General features: G+C 50.0%; 2 protein-coding genes and 1 long non-coding RNA gene across 3 annotated transcripts in view; 1 reads left to right on the top strand and 2 right to left on the bottom strand.

Moving 5' to 3' along the window:
• CCNYL1 (cyclin Y like 1) overlaps positions 1 to 7,166 on the top strand; it is a 33,664-nt gene extending 26,498 nt beyond the window's left edge. The window contains exons 9-10 of the mRNA XM_032693403.1: positions 2,447 to 2,609; positions 5,411 to 7,166. Of these exons, the coding sequence (XP_032549294.1) occupies positions 2,447 to 2,609; positions 5,411 to 5,527 (280 nt within the window). The 3' untranslated portion in view covers positions 5,528 to 7,166. The remainder of the gene's footprint in view (positions 1 to 2,446; positions 2,610 to 5,410) is intronic.
• LOC116789509 overlaps positions 1 to 18,952 on the bottom strand; it is a 33,796-nt gene that overhangs the window by 4,094 nt on the left and 10,750 nt on the right. Inside the window, exon 2 of the long non-coding RNA XR_004358064.1 lies at positions 17,667 to 17,849. This is a non-coding gene — a long non-coding RNA (uncharacterized LOC116789509). The remainder of the gene's footprint in view (positions 1 to 17,666; positions 17,850 to 18,952) is intronic.
• FZD5 (frizzled class receptor 5) lies at positions 10,488 to 15,034 on the bottom strand. The gene has a single exon (XM_032693402.1). The coding sequence runs from the start codon at positions 14,998 to 15,000 to the stop codon at positions 13,270 to 13,272; it is 1,731 nt and encodes a 576-aa protein (XP_032549293.1). The 5' UTR covers positions 15,001 to 15,034; the 3' UTR covers positions 10,488 to 13,269.

The raw sequence follows: 18,952 nt of genomic DNA, 5'->3' as shown, positions 1-18,952 counted from the left end.
TTACTTTCAGTTAATAGTTGGTGCTATAGTTAATTGTGAGATTTAGTAGTTCCAGTACTTTTTTAAACCAATAATTTGATAGTAAGTATTAGCTATTTGAAATACAAGTGTTAGTGAGAGAAAAAAATCGGCAAAGGATTTCAGGCACAACTGCATTTTAATGTTGGTGATGGCTGGTGATGCTGCCAAAAAATGCACCTAAAATCCCAGCAGCTCTCCAGCTAAAGATTGCTTGGCAGGACTCTACCAGGGTTGCTCACTGGGTGGGCCATTCTTGTGCAGTAAAGGCCTATCTGCAAGAACTGGCGGCAAGTTTTGTTTGTGTACTTTCTGTGAATTTTCCTCTTGGCTGTGTGGATCTAGAATGACCTCACTAACCTGACAGACACCCTTGTTGAGCCACTGCAAGCCAAGCAAGGGAGCTACACCGCTCTGGAACTGGCAAAATGTCGTGTGTCTGATTTAGTGCACCCAATTTGCAAATCTCGTGTGTGTGTGTGTGTGTGCGTGTGTGTGTGTGTGTGTGTGTGTGTGCAGGCACCTCTTCTGAAGGCAGTGTAGGTGCATCTCTTCCCCAGCAAACACTCCTTACTGCTCAGGACACATGCTGGCAGCCCCACCCCACAGCTCCATTGGCAGCAGGAGCTGGGTGGCTCTTCCAGAAACCGCCAGCAGGTCACAGGTTGTGAAGGGATACATGGTCCAGGCCTGGCAACTGGCAGATGTGCTCATTTGTCTTAGCCTCTTCCTACTCAACATGGGTGAAGTGTTCATCTTATTTTTTCTATCACAAGCCCTTTTTTATGTGACCAAAACACAGGTGGTTATTTTTAGTGAAAAGAGTTTTTCTTTGGGGTTTTGGGAGGTCAGGTTTTTTTGTTTTGTTTTACTTATTTCTAATGGTGGAAAAAAAATCAAAGGAAATTAAATTAATATTCGGAAGTCATCCTTTGTCAGAACTTGCTTGCTTTGATGAGAGCAAATCCATAATCACTGAAAAATTAACTGTGCAGCTGCTAATCTTGCCATGATTGTTTGTAAGGGGACACATGCTGTTCACTCTTTAGGCTACATATATTTGTAAATAAGGCACAGAAAACACATGGGCATTATCCTTTCCCAGGTTTTAAACCACTGTTAATAGACTTGTTAATCCAATGAAGAATTGTATTTTTACAGAATTAAAATGTATTAGCCTAGTGAGTACAAAAGGGGAAGTGAAGAGCATTTATTCAACAGGGTAAATCAAGCTCTGATCAGCTGATCATCAAAACATTATCTGATTTACATTTCTATAGGCTTATGACCATATGAACAGGAAATTAATTTTGGCACTAGGTTCAATGATACTCAAGCCAGAAACAAGCACAAAGCTGCTATTCATATTGAGACTCGCCATCCAGTACAGGACAACCTGGATGATTCCTTGATTTATTTGCCCCCCTCTGATAGGTAGAGCGTCCATTTTGAAAGCTCCCAAAAAGCAGTAACAACCTTGGCACTGACTTTGTGCAGCTTACCTTATGGTGTTATCACAGTTGGCCTGCACAGCTGCTAAATTCTCTTGAGACAGGTCTGCTACCAGTAGGAACAATTGTTGAGTTAGTGTTGAACTGAATTGCTTGTTTTGGGTACCACCAGTTTCTTTTTAGGTTAATTTATAAAACGTTGTTTTTTCTCTATAGAACATCTCTGCTTCAGCTGACCACAGTACAGTAGCTGAAGCAGCCTTTTTCATGTCATGGCACTCTCCCCGCTTTCCTCCAAGTATTTTGCCCAGTGAAAACAGACAAGAGAGTAAAAACTGGACAGTGCCCTTTGACACAGTACTTTGTTATCCTGCCTAATGCTATTGAGGAGAAAATTCCTTCTCCCACCTAATGCTGCTTATTTATTTATTTATTGGAGATGAATCCATGTTGCTTCAAGAGGCTTTTTTCTGTGAGATAATAGCAGCAGCTCTTCATAGATCCATTTGTTGCCGTGGTGATCTGCCTACTCCTTTTGTTAGTCCGCCTCTACTTCAATAAACCCCCTTCCTGTTATCAGCCTGGTGAAAATGTCTGCAAGTTCTTCAGAGCTAATAAACAGCATACATCACTCCTTTCATCTGATCACTATAGTGTGGGGCCGTATGAGAGTGAGAATGGCGCATGAATTGTACAGCTGCACTAATGGAACTCCGAAGAATGAACCTCCCCAGTCAGCCGAGCGAGTGCACGACAGGGCACTACCTTCCTCTCTGAGCCGGAGGTGCCAGGACTCAAAAGCTGCACCTTGTTTTGAGCACCAGGGAATGACCTGTCTCTCAAAACTAATAATGCAGAGCTCTTGATGACTGTTTCAGAGTCGCTGGTTTTAAAACAAGCTTGAGGTCTCTTCAGTGTTTTCAGCCAGCTAAAACTATCTTTTTTTTCCTTTGTCTTCTGTCCCTTGTGCCTCCTAGGAACGAGATGGAAAGACACTTCTTGGAGCTACTGCAGTTTAACATCAATGTTCCTGCCAGTGTTTACGCCAAATACTACTTTGATCTTCGCTCTCTAGCAGATGACAATAACCTGAGCTTTCTGCTGGAGCCTCTCAGTAAAGAGAGAGCACAGAAGCTGGAGGTAATGCTCTGAGAGTGGCTGAGCAGGGGACTCTGTCTGTATGTGTAGTAAGAGCATCTGTTGCTAATCATGTTAAGTGGTGGTTAGAAAAAGTAAAAAGCTTTTAGATTAGTGTATTACAGGGTAATTTAACCCCTTTATAACTACAGTTAGCATGTCTAAAACCATGCCTGGGCTAAGCTAGTATTCTGAGGAAAGGAAGGGTTTCAGAAGAGATTACAGAAGTCCTGCAGATCGCAAAATAAAATGGATATTATTTTGGGAACCATAGCTCAGCTAGGCTACTTACGATTGAAAGGATTAGTGTCATATGTAATGGATTGTCTGTCCTTCCCTAGTCACAGTCTGTATTCCAAGCACCTAGAGACAGTCACACTCAGCCCTTTCTAAATACTACCAGCTGAAGGTTTCCCACTGCATCCCACTGCACAGCTGCTTTTAGAGGGAGCACTCTTACTGCTCTCATGGTTTAATAAACCATTTGTCTGGGGACAGCTGCAGAAATAATATGCTTCTTTTCATAACTTGTAGAACCTCACCTTTCCAAAGAAATGTTGCTTTAAGATAAACTTTTGGAATAGCCTCTTCTTGGGAATCCTTCAGAATGCCCAGAGGAATGTAAATGCAGATAACTGGCTCCTTCTGCCCTTCTGTGAGTCCCTGCTGCCTTCTTGGTGTGAAGGCACATTTTAAAAAACTTGAACTTTTGCAGAGTCAGTCTTCCTAGCTGATGGAGATGTCTAAGGCATTTTGAAAATTACCTGGGTTCCCAGGGAAATTTTCTTGTTGGATCAATGCAACCTTTCATCTGTCCAGGTTTAATTGATGACTCTGCATGTTATTTTGTTGACCTTTCAACAAAGGCATTACCACAGGCCCTGTGTACACTGATACCATAGCCCCTTTCAAGAGGGTTGTGCTACGGTATTCTTGGCTTATATTGTTCTGTTGTCCACCCCCAATAATTCTGCCAAGTCCTAGGGTTTTTTATTTTGTCCCAGAAGTGGCTGAACTTTGGAAATAAGTGTGATCCCTCCTGGTCTTTTGGAATGATAGGTATGATATGCCAATGAATTCCTCTATTTAAAGTTAAGCAATGCAACTCTTCTGCTTTGTCTCACCCTTGTTACTTGCACTTTAAGCTAACACTGTCACTAATTGTAAATGTGGTTGTAGGGCAGTTCATAGTCCACAGGAAATTGTTTACTGAACTGCTCAGTGCCCAGGCATAAGTGGATGATTTACAGATTGAGAGCCTGTTTTGTTTCTTCTTTCTTAGCATTTGGGGGCTTGGTATTTAAAACCAGAGTAATTTTCAGTACAGTATGTGATTTACCCTAATGTATTACTTATGCATCTATATAGGACATTTTGGGATTTGATTCTAAAATGTGATAAATATTTAAACCATTTGCTAAAATTTTTAATTCCACCTTTTGGTTTGAAGCACATGAGCAGTTGATAGAGCCTGTATAAAGTGGTGAATTAGTGAATTCCAGAGACTGAAAACTGATTTACACCATATGGGCAGCTGGGGCTAAATATGTCAACACAGGTTGCTTTATGATTGATGTGCCAGCATTAAAGCAGGATGGAGAGTCTGTCTGGTCTTGCAGCAGGAGCTCATGCCGCCAGTGTCTCAAAGAATGCCACTCTTGAGCCAAATGCATGCCTCCAGAAGGTCAGCAGGAATAAATGTAAATAATTATTTTAAAACACACTTAGAACTTTATTCATGCTCAGAGTGCTTTTCACCTTTTGAACTTCCAGAACATAGGGCTGTGCTGAATGGGTGCTGCCTTAAAGGGAAGGTGTAGGCTTGTAGCTGATCGCAGGACTCTGAGAGTTCATCTGGTGATAGGTAGTAAATTATTAATGGAAGTAAATGTTCAGGACTGACATTCAGTTCAGCCTTTTAATACAGGTATCCCTATTAATTAATTTGCATTGATAATGCCTGAAGGCTCCAATCAGAAATAGGCCTTGCAGGGGAGGACACACTGTTTTTTGGACAATTGTGTTATTAGGATTTTAAATAAAAAAATTTGTTACTAGAATAGCTGCACCAGAATAAAGGCCTCTTGACTAGCTAGATGAGCATGACAGAGGCAAGCCAATAAATGGATGAAAAAGCAGTTTAACAGTTAAACACTAGGCTGTCCACATGTGCTAATATTTAATTGCTGTAATAAAGTGCCATGGCTGCCCCCCCTTCTCAGACCTCTTCCAGGACATGATCGTTTGGGTGATCCTGGTAAGACCATATTGGGGTAAGGATGTAGAGAAGGTAAAGGCAAAACAGACATCGTAGTAGAACTTCATTTCCTAGGCTCACTTTCACTGAGTGGCCAAAGGCAAGATGCCTGAGGGAGTGCAGAGACCTTTTTAGGTTGAACGTTTTTCTCATAGAAATGCCTGTGCACATACCTGTGCACTGTTAAAATAGAGGGTTTTGTGCTGCTGTGTACACCAGACCCAGCTACCAGGTGCAGTTTTCAACACAACTTCCTCAAACTTTTAAGTCTGAAATGGATCCAAGTTTTCCATTAGATAGTGAGACTAGTAAAAGAAAGGAGATACTTAGAAACCACTCCCCTTCTTTAGGTCTTACTTTCTGATGGCTGGGGTTCATGTTAGCATGGGGACAGACCCCTTTAATATTTTCCCTCCAAAGTCGTTCTTTGCAGCATCACTGCTGCAGAGCACCTGTGCTGTTGGTATTACAGTTGTAAAACCTCCCTTGAAATGTTCGAACTTTTCTAATGTGTACTTTTCATTTTGTCTCTAAACGTGGTATCCAGGCTATCTCCCGGCTGTGTGAAGACAAATACAAAGACTTGTCAAAAGCTGCTATGAGACGATCTTTCAGTGCTGATAACTTAGTTGGTATCCGCCGTTCTAATGCCATCCTCTCCTGAGGAGAGAGAAAAGTGCAGCACCATGAACCAGCATCCATATGAATCGGAGGAATACCACCACTCCATGCACACAAGCCAGCAGTGATGGTGTCTTCCAGCAAGAGGAGGAGAGGAAGGTAAATTAGCCAAGAGAGCCCAGAGCTTGAGGAGCATACTTGGTGCAAAAATCAAGATCTTTGTCAAACCAACTCTCTCCTCCTTCTAATGTATCCAGAGGTGCAAAAACAAACTTATCTCCTTCTCTCCCCCACAGATGTTTGCTTACTATGTAGGCCTATAGCTGTGAACTCTTGAGGTTTTTAATAATAAGTAGTTTTAAATTTTAGAATTTAAACACTAACCACATGACTATAGTTACAATGTTCTTCCCTCCTCTCCCCTGTAATCCAGAGTCTCACTGCATTTGTATTTCAGGTCAATGCAGTGTTAACAAAAACAACACAAAACATGGGACTCTTAAAGTATAAAGCCACTCTGGAGCTGAAAACAGTAGCATAGACACGTGTTGATGGTTTTTCCCTGGTTTGGCTACTAAAAGCTGCTATTATTGGTGATGTGTTCATGCCAAGAAGCTGCCCAGCAGGAAGGAATTCCAACTCTGCACCCACAACTTCACTCCAGTAGAGATTGTCAAAAGACTTTGAATGTTTTGACTGGGGGCAGAGATATGGTTTTATGTATTGTTAAAATGTATAGGGTCCATGCTGCATTTCTTGTGAATTATGGTGCTTCTCTCATTTTCTAATACTTATATTGCTCTGGAAGAGATGTAATCTGTGTATTTTTCTGAGGCATTGAATGAAAAAGTTGGTCTGGAAACATCATCACCATCCCAAACAGTGTAGCAATCCAGTGGTGAATGGCGTGTGTGCAGCACTGCTTCTCTGAGTTCTACTGCAGATCTCTTGTGCTATATACAGTGGAGTTCCTAAAGCTGATATTGTGCATCCATCTGGCTCTCCTTGGGTTTCAGTTTCCTGGGAGGGATTTACATTCATAATGAGACAATAATGAGTTTGAGAATCCTGGACTACCTAAGAAGGTAGATGAAAAAAATATTGTGTTCAATTGAGAATTATCAAAAAGCTTTCTACAAAACCTATTTTTTTTTCCCAAAGTGAATTTTATCTTGTGCAACTGCTCTAGAGGCTTGGGGTTTGCTCTTTCTGAGACTTTGGAACAGCGCTTACTTTCAGGCTCTGAAACTGAACTCTAAACAGGATAAGTATTATTAGACTCTTCCTGTTACAAGTCTTTGTAGTATCTTCCCTTCTTGGATCCAAATAGGTTCTAGGCAGTGTGTCCTAGGAGCAGACTTCCCTCCAAATGACATGGGTTTTGTGCACTTCCTCATACAGCCAAGGCCCAGAAACTTAAACTGAGTAACAAGTCCATGTGCCTTTGGGAGTGGGGCTGTCTGAGTGCCATCCTCAGTTTGGCTGCACTCAGCTGTTAAAATGATGCATACAGCCTTTTGCAGTATGCAAATATGCCAGGCCCTGGCTCCCAAATCCATGGAACTTGGCACTTCAGGTATTGATCACTAGTTCAATTTTGAAAATAACACTACATCTTCAGGTGGTTTTCCTTTCTCATGTTTGTATTAAAAGAAAAGCTAATAAACTCTATTTTAATTAAAGTTAAATGTGAACGGTGTGTTCTGTACAGGTGTTGAATTCCATTGCCCCGCAGGAGTATTTGGTGCTGTGCAGCTTCTCTCAAGTAGGAAAAAAAAAGAAAAACCCCAGTGGTGTGTGTTAAGGCCCCTCCATTCCCCATATCAGCCCCTGGCCTTCATTTTATCCCAGTGAGTCGGGAATGTCTGGGAGCAGGCAGCAGGGGTCATGTGGCAGCTGTGAGTGGCGCTGGGCAGCCGGAGGCCTGGTGGGTGCAGTCCTGCGTGGCTGCCCAGCTGTTCCCACATGGCGTTTGGGCTGCTCCAATAACCACTCACTAACAGTTTCTTTGCACTTAAATGGCCTTTAAGGAGAGGCAGTCTCTCTGGAGGGGACCTGATGTTTTTTAAGTCCTCCCTTAAAGAGCAGTAAATTGGAAGCTACAAGTGACCACCTCCTGGATTGACTTGTGACCTAATTGCTAAGGAGCTTTGCTTCCCTCAGCACTGCCAGGTGCCTTCAACTGTGTGGGATCGGTCTGGTGCACTTGGCTGTGGGCTGGTGTGCTCACTGTGAGGGGCTCAGCAGAGACTGGGGGCACTCACTTCCCTTTTTTTGCCAAATGATCTTCCTGCTGATCAGGATGTCAGGTGAATGACAACTCAAGCTGATGGCTGCTTCTGCAATATATCCTGCAGGAGACTGCTAATCCAAATTTAATTTTGCTTTGAATCTTACCTGGACTTAGTTTTACTGTAGCCCAGAGCACATTCTCAATGGGATTTTGATCTGTTCAGCTGACACTAAACAGACCTGAACTACAACTCGACTTCTTAAGAGTGAAAAAGTCACAATTCCATGTAATGTTCTCGTCCCTCTGAAAGAGTTAAATTCTGGAAAACACAACTAGTGTATTTCTTAGCTAAACATTAAAAAATAAACCATACAGCTCCCTTTTGAAGGAATGAACAGAGATAGTGTTTCAGAAGGAATTATATTTAGGTGGTTCTGCGGGACAATGAACTGTGGGAGGGGGTACCCTCCAACTTGCACTATTCTTAATATATTGGCAGCGCTTCTCTCAAAGAGGCAAAAGAAAAATTACCTTCGTGGTTAGAAAACTGAATTACAGAGACTGTTACCTACCTCTACTGCCAGGGAAGGGCAACCACCTACAGAATCAATGTACCTTGTTTTTCTTAACCCAACAGTGTAATAATATTTAATTTACATTGGGGTGACCGCTGCCTGCTTTCAGTTCCAGGGCAGCAATCCCCCTCTGGCACTAAATGCTGTTTGCAGAGACAATAGCTGTGCTGTGGCCCAGAAGGAGAAACGTGAGCACTAACAAGAATAACAGGAGCAGCATGTTGGCGGTCAGCAGGGGCAGGAAGCCATGGAGGTGTTTGCGGGCTGCATGATGCCCTTGGGCTTCAGCAGCCCTTTCCCTTTGTGTACAGGGACTGTGTATTTTGTTTCCAAGGGAATTTTATGAGAACTACTTCACCATGGGTTTGGCAATTAAGAGGACAGGCACTTGAGGGAGGGAATAAATGTCAAGACCATTGCTTCTGGATAAGAGTAGAGGCATCAAGCATAACCTGAGCAAGCAGAAGAGGACAGAAGAGCAGTTGAGGCAAGAGCTTGCACAAGGGGTTGGCAGGCATGCCCGGGGCAAGGTGAACTACTGAGTTCAGAGCTCAGCACTGGGCAGGCTGCAGCCCCTGTCCTGTGCTCGGATTTCCCACAGCACAGTAGTGCAAGAGCGTTACACAGGACTGGCATTCCGTATTGTTATCTGGGAAAACTACACTTGCACCAAATAAGTTGTTTGACAACATAAAGTGAATTACAGGGTGCTGCCGAAGTGACTGTAGTGCACTCACTCACACCTACCCCCTCTCAACTGACTAGCTAGCAAAAGAGCACTTACCTGGCTGAGCATGGGCCTGTTTGTTTTAGAATTAGAAAAGTCAGGCTGCCTTCATAGACAAGGCATTTTCTAGGTGAAATAACTACTTGGGCTTCTGCTTTATAATATTAAAACCTATTTGAAAAGCCACATGGTCCCCATGCCATCCCAGCCTGAAATTGTGCTACATTTGCACTGCTGAACCACAGGGAAGGCAGTGACTACCTTGAGGCTGGCCTAAGTTGACCAAGTGGAACATGAAAGCACAGGAGAGACACGGCAGCACAAACATTAGGCTGGGCTGTGCTCGATCACGCAGGTGCTCAAAGGAACAGAGTCCTGCAGGTGAGTCACACGGCTCCCTACAGGAAAGGCCCTTCCCTTGCTGGGAAACCGTGGCTTAAGGTAGGCGGTGCATGGCAGCACTGCCAAACTCCTGTTTACTGAGGAGCTGAGGACACAACAGCTTCCTGGGAGGCAGCAATGACAAGGCTGCCAGCAAGGTGATGGAAGCAGGCAGCAAGTGTCCACAATATGTTGGGAAGAACCTGATGCTGAAATGGTGCGTGTTCCCTCTACACCCCAAAACTGTTGCCCTTCAAGTGATAGGATTAGCCCCAACAGTGTGTTTTGCCTGCACTTGAGCACAGGGGGGGCAGATCCCTGAGGAATCAGGTGAGTCAAGCTGTGGGGCTGCTTCCAATAAGAGATCCTATCTAGTGGGACCTGGTGTGTGCCTACACACCTAACTAGATAGCAGTCCTGCACCATTAGTCACTGTGGAGCCAACCTTAACCCCTTGCTCTCACTCCTAAAGTGCTCCTCCCAACAGGAGGGATTGCACAGCAGATGGCAACAAGAACACCCACATTGGCACACAGCATCCTGCTTGGCTAAGAACTGTCATCTGCTTGGCCTGAAGAGTATCAAAGGGCACCTCTTCAGGGCCTGATCTCAGCACAGGGCGAGGGACTGATACTGTGCAAACTGCAGAACGCCAATAAAAGTTGATAGTTAACCCTCTTTTACCAGCAAGGTGTGACCTTGGCCTGTCAGGGAAAGGCGCTGTTGGTGAGGTCATGGGCACAGCCAACAGCACAGCCACCACAGCCCCCCTGGGGATGAGCCCGGCTCAGTGCAGATCCAGGCTGGGACCTCGGTGCTGTGGTGGGCCACAGCATGCCAGTGCTGAGGGCACGGGTGTGTGACATCCTCTGTGCCAAGGGCAGCCGTGCGTGGGGTTTGTGCACATGGAACATGCTATTCCTGTGCCAAGCAAGTGTAGTTGCCTCACCAGTTCCCTGTGATCCCCAGTAATAAGAACCCTGCACAGCCCCTCCACCACATGCCTCCCAGTCCCCCCCCACAGCTAAGTTTTTAAGGTCATTAATATTCTAACAGAAGCAAAAGAAAAGAAAACAACACACACTGATTTTTTTTTTTGTCCTCATAAATAACTAATCTTGATACTTCTCTTTGAATAAAATTTCTTCAGTTTTTCACAAAATATAGTACAGTAATTTAGACATTGAACAGCATCAGTAACGAAAGAGGCAAAACCCGACATGTAAATTGGCTACAGCAGACAGGGCACACAGCAACAGCTCCTTCCCCACTCCTGCCACTTGTTGCTGAGAAGCCAGCAACGCGGACACGAGTTTGTATTACCCTACCAAAGGATCAAAGCTGAAATGCTCTTGCATTTTTCAACAGGCAACAGTTTGTAGCTAATCTTGGATTTCTTTACACAGTCAGTTGCACTTTGGAAAAAAACAAAAACAACAAAATACCACCTTTGACATGGTTTTGTTCATTGTATTGCATGATGTGTGTTTAGCTGTATCTACAAAAGGCACTATAGAAAGAGAGGAGTCCAGCAAGGTGGACTGGAGCAGGCTGGAATCATTTAATGCCCTGGATTACAACACGAGACTATCCACAGCGTCTCTGTACCTGACCTGCCTCACTGCTGAGAACACACCTGTCCCTAACCCGTATCAAAGGTCACTACGGCTCCTGTATGTACAAGCTAGGCTATAATACAATTTACAGTCTGTATCACAACATGGTGCAATTCTGTCTGCGATAAAGTACTGCAACACACTGGAGGGAGCGAGCCCTGTCACAAGAGTGCAGATATGTGCAGCTGAACAGTCCCTGCTGTGCCTCCAGTCCCTGCACTGTTGGCTCCTCTGGCCTGGAAGCCCCAGAGACACTCATGTGGTACCTTAGCAGTACCTTTATCAAGAGATGTGCCACTTGAGTGTCTCCTCACTTCCCAGGCTTTGGTTTTAAAGTGAGGTGGAAACCTTTTTGACTGAAATGGTCCAAGGGTGTTGAGAACAGCCTCAGATCCTTGCACTCCTGTGGGAGCAAAGCCAGCAGTTGTTCTCCAGTGCTTGAGCAGCCGGGTCACAGTGCCATGCTTGAAGGAGGACAAAAAGGATTTGAGTAATGGCTGGACGGTTACACACTACTTAGGGCAGGGAAAAAAGAAATAAGTTAAAAACTGGGTGCTTTCCCAAGTGGCCTGAAGCCAGAAGCAGCCACTTCTTGCCAGCTGTGCCTCATCCCATGCCACAGCTGGAGCCCCTTGCCCTTGCTCTGTTTAGTGACATTGTCAACAGGGCCCCCCCCCATTATTCTACTTATTGACACCCAGCTGTCACCACTGCTTCATGCCAGGCACTGGTTCTGTCAGTGCTCAGCTCCTGCCCGATCAGGGGAAGGGAAGAAGGCTCGGGAAGTTGGAAGTAAAGAAGCTCGAGCGTTTAGCTAAATCTTCCCAAATTAACTGCACACTCTTAAACCTGGCACTATTTCCGGCAGACGCACAGCTTTGAAAAAAGGAGCAAGACACATTGAAGCCGACTGGCTGGAAAACCCAGCTGCTGCTCAGGAGACACAGCCTGGCTCAGAAACACGCCCCGTGCAGACACTACTCTCTGCAGGGACGCAACCCCCCTTTTAGGGTTGGTTGTGCCACACTCAGCTGCTGTGCCACATGCCACAGCCAGCAAGCTGGTAGGCAGGGCACCAGGCCTGCTCACCTCACCCCAGGTAACCCACACAGCACGAGGGAGACATGAGAAACTCATCCCACTGCAGAGGTGAGAGGTGCGGAGCAGCACCAGTCCCTTCCCAGAGCACACGGCAGCTCAGGAGAATGCTGCTCTTGGAGCCAGAGCTGGTGCTGCCCAGGGCTCCTTTTGAGCCCCGTGCTGGGACAGCAACCTCATCACCCGTGCAGCCCCACGGCTCTCCGGGGCTGCTCCATGGGCAGTGGAGCTGCCCATCAAAAGGGACGAGCAGGGAGTCGCTTCCGCGGAGCTGAGCCCCACCAGCACCAGCTCCTGCCCGGCCCTGAGCCCCTTGCATGGAGGGGAGCTGGTACATGCTTGCCCAGGGCAGAAGGGACCATGGGGGGTCACCTGGTCCCCGCCTGCGCTGCAGACAGTTGGGACCCTGTCCCTGCCTGCCTTGAGGGCTGCGTGACAGATCCTCTCCACGGCCCCTTCCTCCTGCACCACCACCACCTGCGAAGCCCCCGGCCCGCGCAGCTCCTTCCCTCCCTCTCAGCCTGAGCTGCTGCCCGGGTGGGGCCAGCAGCCGCCTCACGCCAGGGGCCCTCAGCCCTCTCCTATGCAGTACACAGCTGTCCCTGGGGGCTCCGGGGGTCCTGGGGGCACCAGGGGGGCAGCCCCCCTGCCAGCTCTCCCCGGCACCCTCACACCCTCCAGGCTCTGGTGAGCGGCTCAGTGCCAGTGCCAGCACCACCTGGGGTTGGGGGCCACCATCCACCCTGCCTGCTGCAGCTCTGCCCCTCAGCCTGGCACCAGCAAGACCTGCCCAGAGGCTTGTTGTGAGATACAAATTAATGCTCGAGGGATACCTGCCACCAGATTGGCCCACAGGCAGCAGCACCCCAGGACCCCAGCCAGGGTGTTGGACTCCCAAATGGCACGTACATGGCAGTGCCAGGCTCCAGGCATCCCTGGCCCTCTGCCCCCACATCGCTGGCAGCACCTCTCCCTGCCCTGCCTGGGGCCGCGGCTGCTCCGTGACCCGTGGGCGCATACACTTGGTCCCAGGCAGCACTGCTACAGTGGGGCTGAGGGTGCCAGGGCTGGCCCAGCTCTCACTCCCTCTTCTGTGGCCCGGGGTCTTTGCAACCCTCTCCTCCCTGTGGCTGGGGTCACTGAGGCTCCCTCCGGTCACACGTGGGACAGTGGGACCTGCTTGTGGTAGGAGGCCATGCTGGGCAGCACCGTCCTGCCCGCCAGTGCCGGGCTGGCCTCACCATACACAGAGGCGCCCACAGGCTTTCTAGCCCGGCAGCACCGGGCAGTGAAGCGCCTCCAGGACTCGAGTGTCTTCCCAGACCAGATCCAAACACCGGAGGTGATGCCCACCACAAGGCACATGAAGTACTTGAGCATGAAGACGGCATAGTCAGGCTTGGGGCGGTGAGGGTCCCCTGGGCAGGAGCAGTTCTGCGCCTGCTCCCACGCCTCCCGGTTGTGCTGCTCGTAGATGTAGCAGGCGATGACGATGGTGGCGGGCACAGTGTAGAGCACGGTGAAGATGCCGATGCGGATCATCAGCTTCTCCAGCTTGTCAGTTTTGGTGCCGCCCTGCTTGATCACACTGCGGATGCGGAAGAGTGAGACAAAACCAGCCAGCAGGAAGAGGCTGCCAGTGAAGAGATAAACCACTAGTGGTGCCAACACAAACCCCCGCAGGTTCTCCAGGCTCTGGTTGCCCACATAGCAAACCCCAGCCACCGGGTCACCATCCACAGAGCTGAGTGCCAGTACAGCAATGGATTTGGCGCTGGGGATGAGCCAGGCAGCCAGGTGGAAGTACTGTGAGTAGCCAGCAATAGCCTCATTGCCCCACTTCATGCCAGCTGCCAGGAACCAGGTGAGGGACAGGATGACCCACCAGATGGAGCTGGCCATGCCGAAAAAGTAGAGGAGAAGGAAAACCACGGTGCAGAGAGCAGGGCCCGTGGTCTCATAATGGATGTGGTGGTGCTCCGGGTTGCAAGCCACGTTGGCATGCCCTGCCACCAGACGCACGATGTAGCCCACGGAGACGAAGAGGTAGCAAGCAGAGAGAAAGATGATGGGGCGCTCAGGGTACTTGAAGCGCTCCATGTCAATAAGGAAGGTGGCCACAGTGGTGGAGGTGGAGAGGAAGCAGAGGATGGACCAGAGGCCGATCCAGAAGGTGGCGAAGGTCTTCTCATCCTGGGTAAAGTAGGGCTGGTAGCAGGGGATGGCACAGTTGAGTACCTTCCCAGTCCTGATGCGGTTGTACAGCGGATGGGACTCCTTGGAGATGGGGATCAGGGGCGCTTTGCACTTGCAAGTCTGACCACAGTCCAGCCCCGAGGGCCGCTGCCCATCGAGCGGTGTCAGGTTTTTGGCCACGTCCTTGGCAGGGCGCGTGGGCTTCCCGAAGAAAGGTGGCAGGGTGGTGGCTTCCGTGTGGTTGTACCCCATGCAGAGCACCTCGGAGTCCCCCAGAACAGGCAGGCTGTCGCAGCTCATCCTCTCGGGCCAGGCGAAGCCGTACTGCTGCATGATGGGCGAGCAGCCGGCCTTGGCCCGCTCGCAGACGGAGCGGCAGGGAGGCAGCGGCTTGGTGTAGTCGGACAGGCAGATGGGGGTGTACATGCTGCAGAGGAAGAAGCGCAGGTCCGGGGAGCACTGGATCTCCACCAGCGGCCAGAACTGGTGCACCTCCAGCCCGGCCTCGTCCTGCGTGTCGTGGTTGAACTGGTTGGGCATGTAGGTGAGGTTGTAGCCGATGCCCTTGCACATTGGCACCGTGATCTCCTGGCACACCAGCGCCTTGGAGGCGGCGCGCCCCGCCGCCGGCAGCCCCAGCAGCAGCGGCAGCCCCAGCAGCAGCGGCACCGGCAGCCGCCGGCCGCCCATCGCCGCCGCGCGTCCTACCGCCGCCGCATGTCCGGGCACCTGCCGCCGCCGCGCCGGGAGCGGGGCCCCGCCGGGAGCGGGACCGGCACCGCCGCCGCCGCCGCCGCCACCTGCGCTCTGGGGCGGGCGGGCGCCCCCGCGCCGCGCCGCGCCCGCGCCCCGCCCTCGGGAACGCCCCGGGAACGCCCCCGCCGCTGGCCCCGCCCCGCCGGGGCTCCCCGGGGCCGCCCCCGCCCGGGGCACCGAGTGCGGGGGCGGCGGAACGGGGCGTCCCGCCGGGACACTGCTCTGCCCCGGCCCCCCCGCCCCGCCTGCTGGGCGCGTCCCGCCGTCACCCCCCGCCGGCGGCCCGGGAGCGGGCGGCGAAGTGAGAAGGTGGCGGTGCTGCCAAACCGCGACCGCTCCGCCCCCGGCTCCGTGTCTGTGCAGGGATGCCAAACTGCTTCCCCTCTTGTCCGCCGGGCCCCTCCCGAGGCCTGGGACCCCCTGCTCGCCCCAGCGGCTTCGCTGGGCAAGAAGAGCCCAGCGGGCCGCGGCGGGAGGAGGAGGGCAGGCGGTGCCTGCGGTGCCGCTGCCGCTTCGCCCCCTCCTCCTCGGGCCCTTCAGCCCCTCTCCGCGGGAGGGGGCCAGAGCCTCGCCCCGCCACAACGGGACTGGGACGAACGGGGGCAAATTCTGGGCGGCGGAAGGGAAGGGTGCAGAGGTCGTGCCTGCGTTTGCTTTGCTCCGGCAATGGTACATCAAGCCGGGTACAAGTGGGGCACGGCAGCATCTACCGCCGATGCCTCCCGCCGCTGCCCGCTCCCAGCTGCCCGGCGGGGCAGCGCTCCCGGCTCCCGGGAAGCTGAGCCTCGGCGGGAAGAGAAACTGTCCCTGCCCGGCTGCAGCAGCTGTGCTGCCACATTCCTGGCCGGGACTCCGGTCGCCCGCCGCTCCGCCTCAGAGCCGCGTTCCCAGCCCCTTCCTTCCCTCTCAGGCGGGGGCAGGCGCTGGGGCGCAGCGCGACCGAACGACGAGACCGTGCCAGGGCAGAGGTCCCTGCCCGGCGCCCTGGGGACCGCGGACTCCTGCCAGGACCACCGCGGTGGTCACGCTCAGCTGCCTGACTGTAAGGAATTCCAATCCTCCAATCCATGCATTCGCAAACACCTAAATTACCACCCTGGTTTTCAGCGGCTTCCCCTGAAAGCCCTGAAGCCCACGGCATGTTCTGGGCACACAGGAGAACAGACCCATTTCAGAAGCCAGACTGGGGGGGTCACAGGCTGCAGCTGCTGTGGCAGAGCCTGTTTTCTGGCCAAGGCAGAAGGCTGCTCCCAAGCCCTTGCACAGGAGCTCCTCACTCCTCCTCAGTGGATGTGGATGGGAGGGCAACGTGGACCAAAAGTACTTCGCATCCAGCCCTTGACGTGCTAGTCAAGACATACCCACAGTACATCACAGACACAGACAGCTCACATTTGAATGCTGAGGAACACCAACACCCAATATCTTACACATCCAAAATACCCCTAACTGCATCCAGAGCCCACAAAGCAAAGATTCAAAACATGACTTAGCTCCTGCCTTCTTCCCAGAGGTAAATCTGGCTTGCCTGTTGCTCTGTGGCCAGTGGGTGATGTACATATGGACAGAGCACTGACAGTATGGTATGCTGCTACCATACACCAGTCCTCAGGGATTTTAAAGCCATCCCTGAAATCCTTTGTGTCCACACATCCACCCATCCTAGGCATGCATATGATTTGGCACTGTTAACTTGATGCTTAACAACTTTAAAAAAAAAAAATCTCAAATTTAGAGCTTTACACGCTAAGCTTTACATGTAATAAAGCTATATGTAAGAGAATTATAAGTCACATGTTCCTTTGGAAGACAGTGGCATATCCATGTAGCAGGAGTCATAACTTTTAATTCTCCCCAACAATGAGTTTCTGCGAACTAGCAGCCCAGCAGAAAGCAATCACAGACAGTTTCATTATGGCTTTCAGTTGATTATCCAAATTATAGCTGAGAGCAAAGGGCAGCCTTTTTATTATCATCATTGCTGTACAATTAGAAAATGCTGATGAAGCTCCACAAGAGCAGAAATTCACTTTTTTGATGGCATTTTTCATTTTTATAAGCGTTCCCTTGGGCAATATCTTGGTTCGATCTGACACACAATGGGGAACAGGTACATAGGTGGGAAGGGAGAAGATGAGAAGAGGAAAATGGAGCAGCTCTTCATTTCAGTTAATCTATCAGCTCCTGAAGCCTGGTTCAGGTTTTGCCACTCCTCCAGATGTATCTAATTCTTAGAGCCTGGCTGTAAATAATGCTGTATTTGCTACACTGGGGACACATAAAATCCAATTAAGAGCCAGGTAGACATCTGTTGGCTTGCTCTGTGCTTCTGTTTCCTTTTTGTTTTTTATGAATACGTAGCAGAGCAACCAGAACAGGATTAAATATGGTATAAGCGCAAGTACAGTTGATAGGCTTGTTACTCATCTCTTCAGTACAGTATGAGAATACAGTGCATTCAGCGCTATTAGTGACAGAAGCTGTGTCTGCACAAAATTTACTGTGCCAAACCCTGGACACAAGAAAAAAAAAGTGTTTCCTGCCCCTAAGAAATCGCTTTTGTTGTTAAAAAACTCTTAAATTATTAGAAATCACTTTACCTTTAATCCATGTGCAGAAGTGTCCATGAAGCTCCACCATACTAGACAGGTCTGCTTGGGAGTTCAGCTAATCCCTGATCCTGGCTCCAGCCCAGAGGATATGGGCACGGGCTGACAATATGTGTGTCATTGCAGATATACCTTCCACCTGTTGAGGCATTTTCAGCTGGGATGCAGTGGTTCCTGATAGAAGCAGAAAGTAAAAAGGTGATAAATATTTCTGTACTTGGTTCTTTCACTGCTGATTGTCAGCATATACTGTTTACCTGGACAAACTGCCTTTGTAAAGGATACCATGACTTTAGAAACTTTAGAAAAGGACTGAGTTTCCTTTGTAAAGACTGGCTGTTGCCCTTGCCCTTGTTAGAGGACTCAGCAGACTTTTGCAAAGAGCTTTTCACCCCAGGCTCTGGGCAGGACAAAGCCAGAGAGCATTGATCTCACTCTTAGCTTTGCCAGTACCAAAGCAGAGCAGGAACCTCCTGCCCCTCTTGTTATAGGACCAGCACACCACCCTAGCCCTCGACCCTTTCTGCTTCAAGCAGCAAATCCCAGTTTTAGCTGCACTGCTGATAAGTCTCCAGCTCCCCAGGAAGGGAGCTGTGGGGGCCCAGCGCAGGTGACTCTGGTCTCCTGATGCTGGTGGGCAGTCTGACAGTCACTCCAGCTGGAGGTTGTGCTACCTCAGGCACTGCCCAAATTAGTAGTGACCTCTGATAACAAACTGCTTGAGTGAAGGGGTGCTGAGGACCACAAGGTGGTTTGCAGCAGAACAAGACTGTGCCTTACTACCTGTCATGAGTGCAGGGACAGACAGCCATCACATTTGGCATCATGAAGCAGCCCCCAGCCAGCTCCAGCACAGCAGACCCACTGTGTACTGGTACAAAAGGAGATCACTGTTTCCCCCACACGGAGGACAGAGCTGCACCAAGACAGTGTGCTTCTGCTTCCACCCATGGCAAGTGTTTGCCTTCCCACCTGAGAGTTGCAAGGCTGCAGGCTGCCCATGCTGCAAACCCCAGCACCAACACTGACCTCCTGAAACAGGACCTGGAGGGGAGGGGTCCTAAATAAGAGACCAAGGTTCTTACTGACACACAGGAAGGAGGGACCCAGCAGGCAGGGAGTCAGAGGGGCTCTTAGCTCTTTGTGAGCAGGCAGGGCAGCGTGAGAATCACTGCAGGCATTTGCAGAGAGACCCTGGCACCCAAATCCTACCGAAGTGTAACAGCAGCAGGGGCAAACATTTTCTCATGTGCCCAGATGATTTAAAGGCTGGGGAC

The sequence above is a fragment of the Chiroxiphia lanceolata genome, chromosome 7, assembly GCF_009829145.1.
Source record: "Chiroxiphia lanceolata isolate bChiLan1 chromosome 7, bChiLan1.pri, whole genome shotgun sequence".
NCBI lineage: Eukaryota > Metazoa > Chordata > Aves > Passeriformes > Pipridae > Chiroxiphia > Chiroxiphia lanceolata.
The sequence above is the reverse complement of the archived record's forward strand: the minus strand, read 5'-3'. Positions and strand labels throughout refer to the sequence as shown.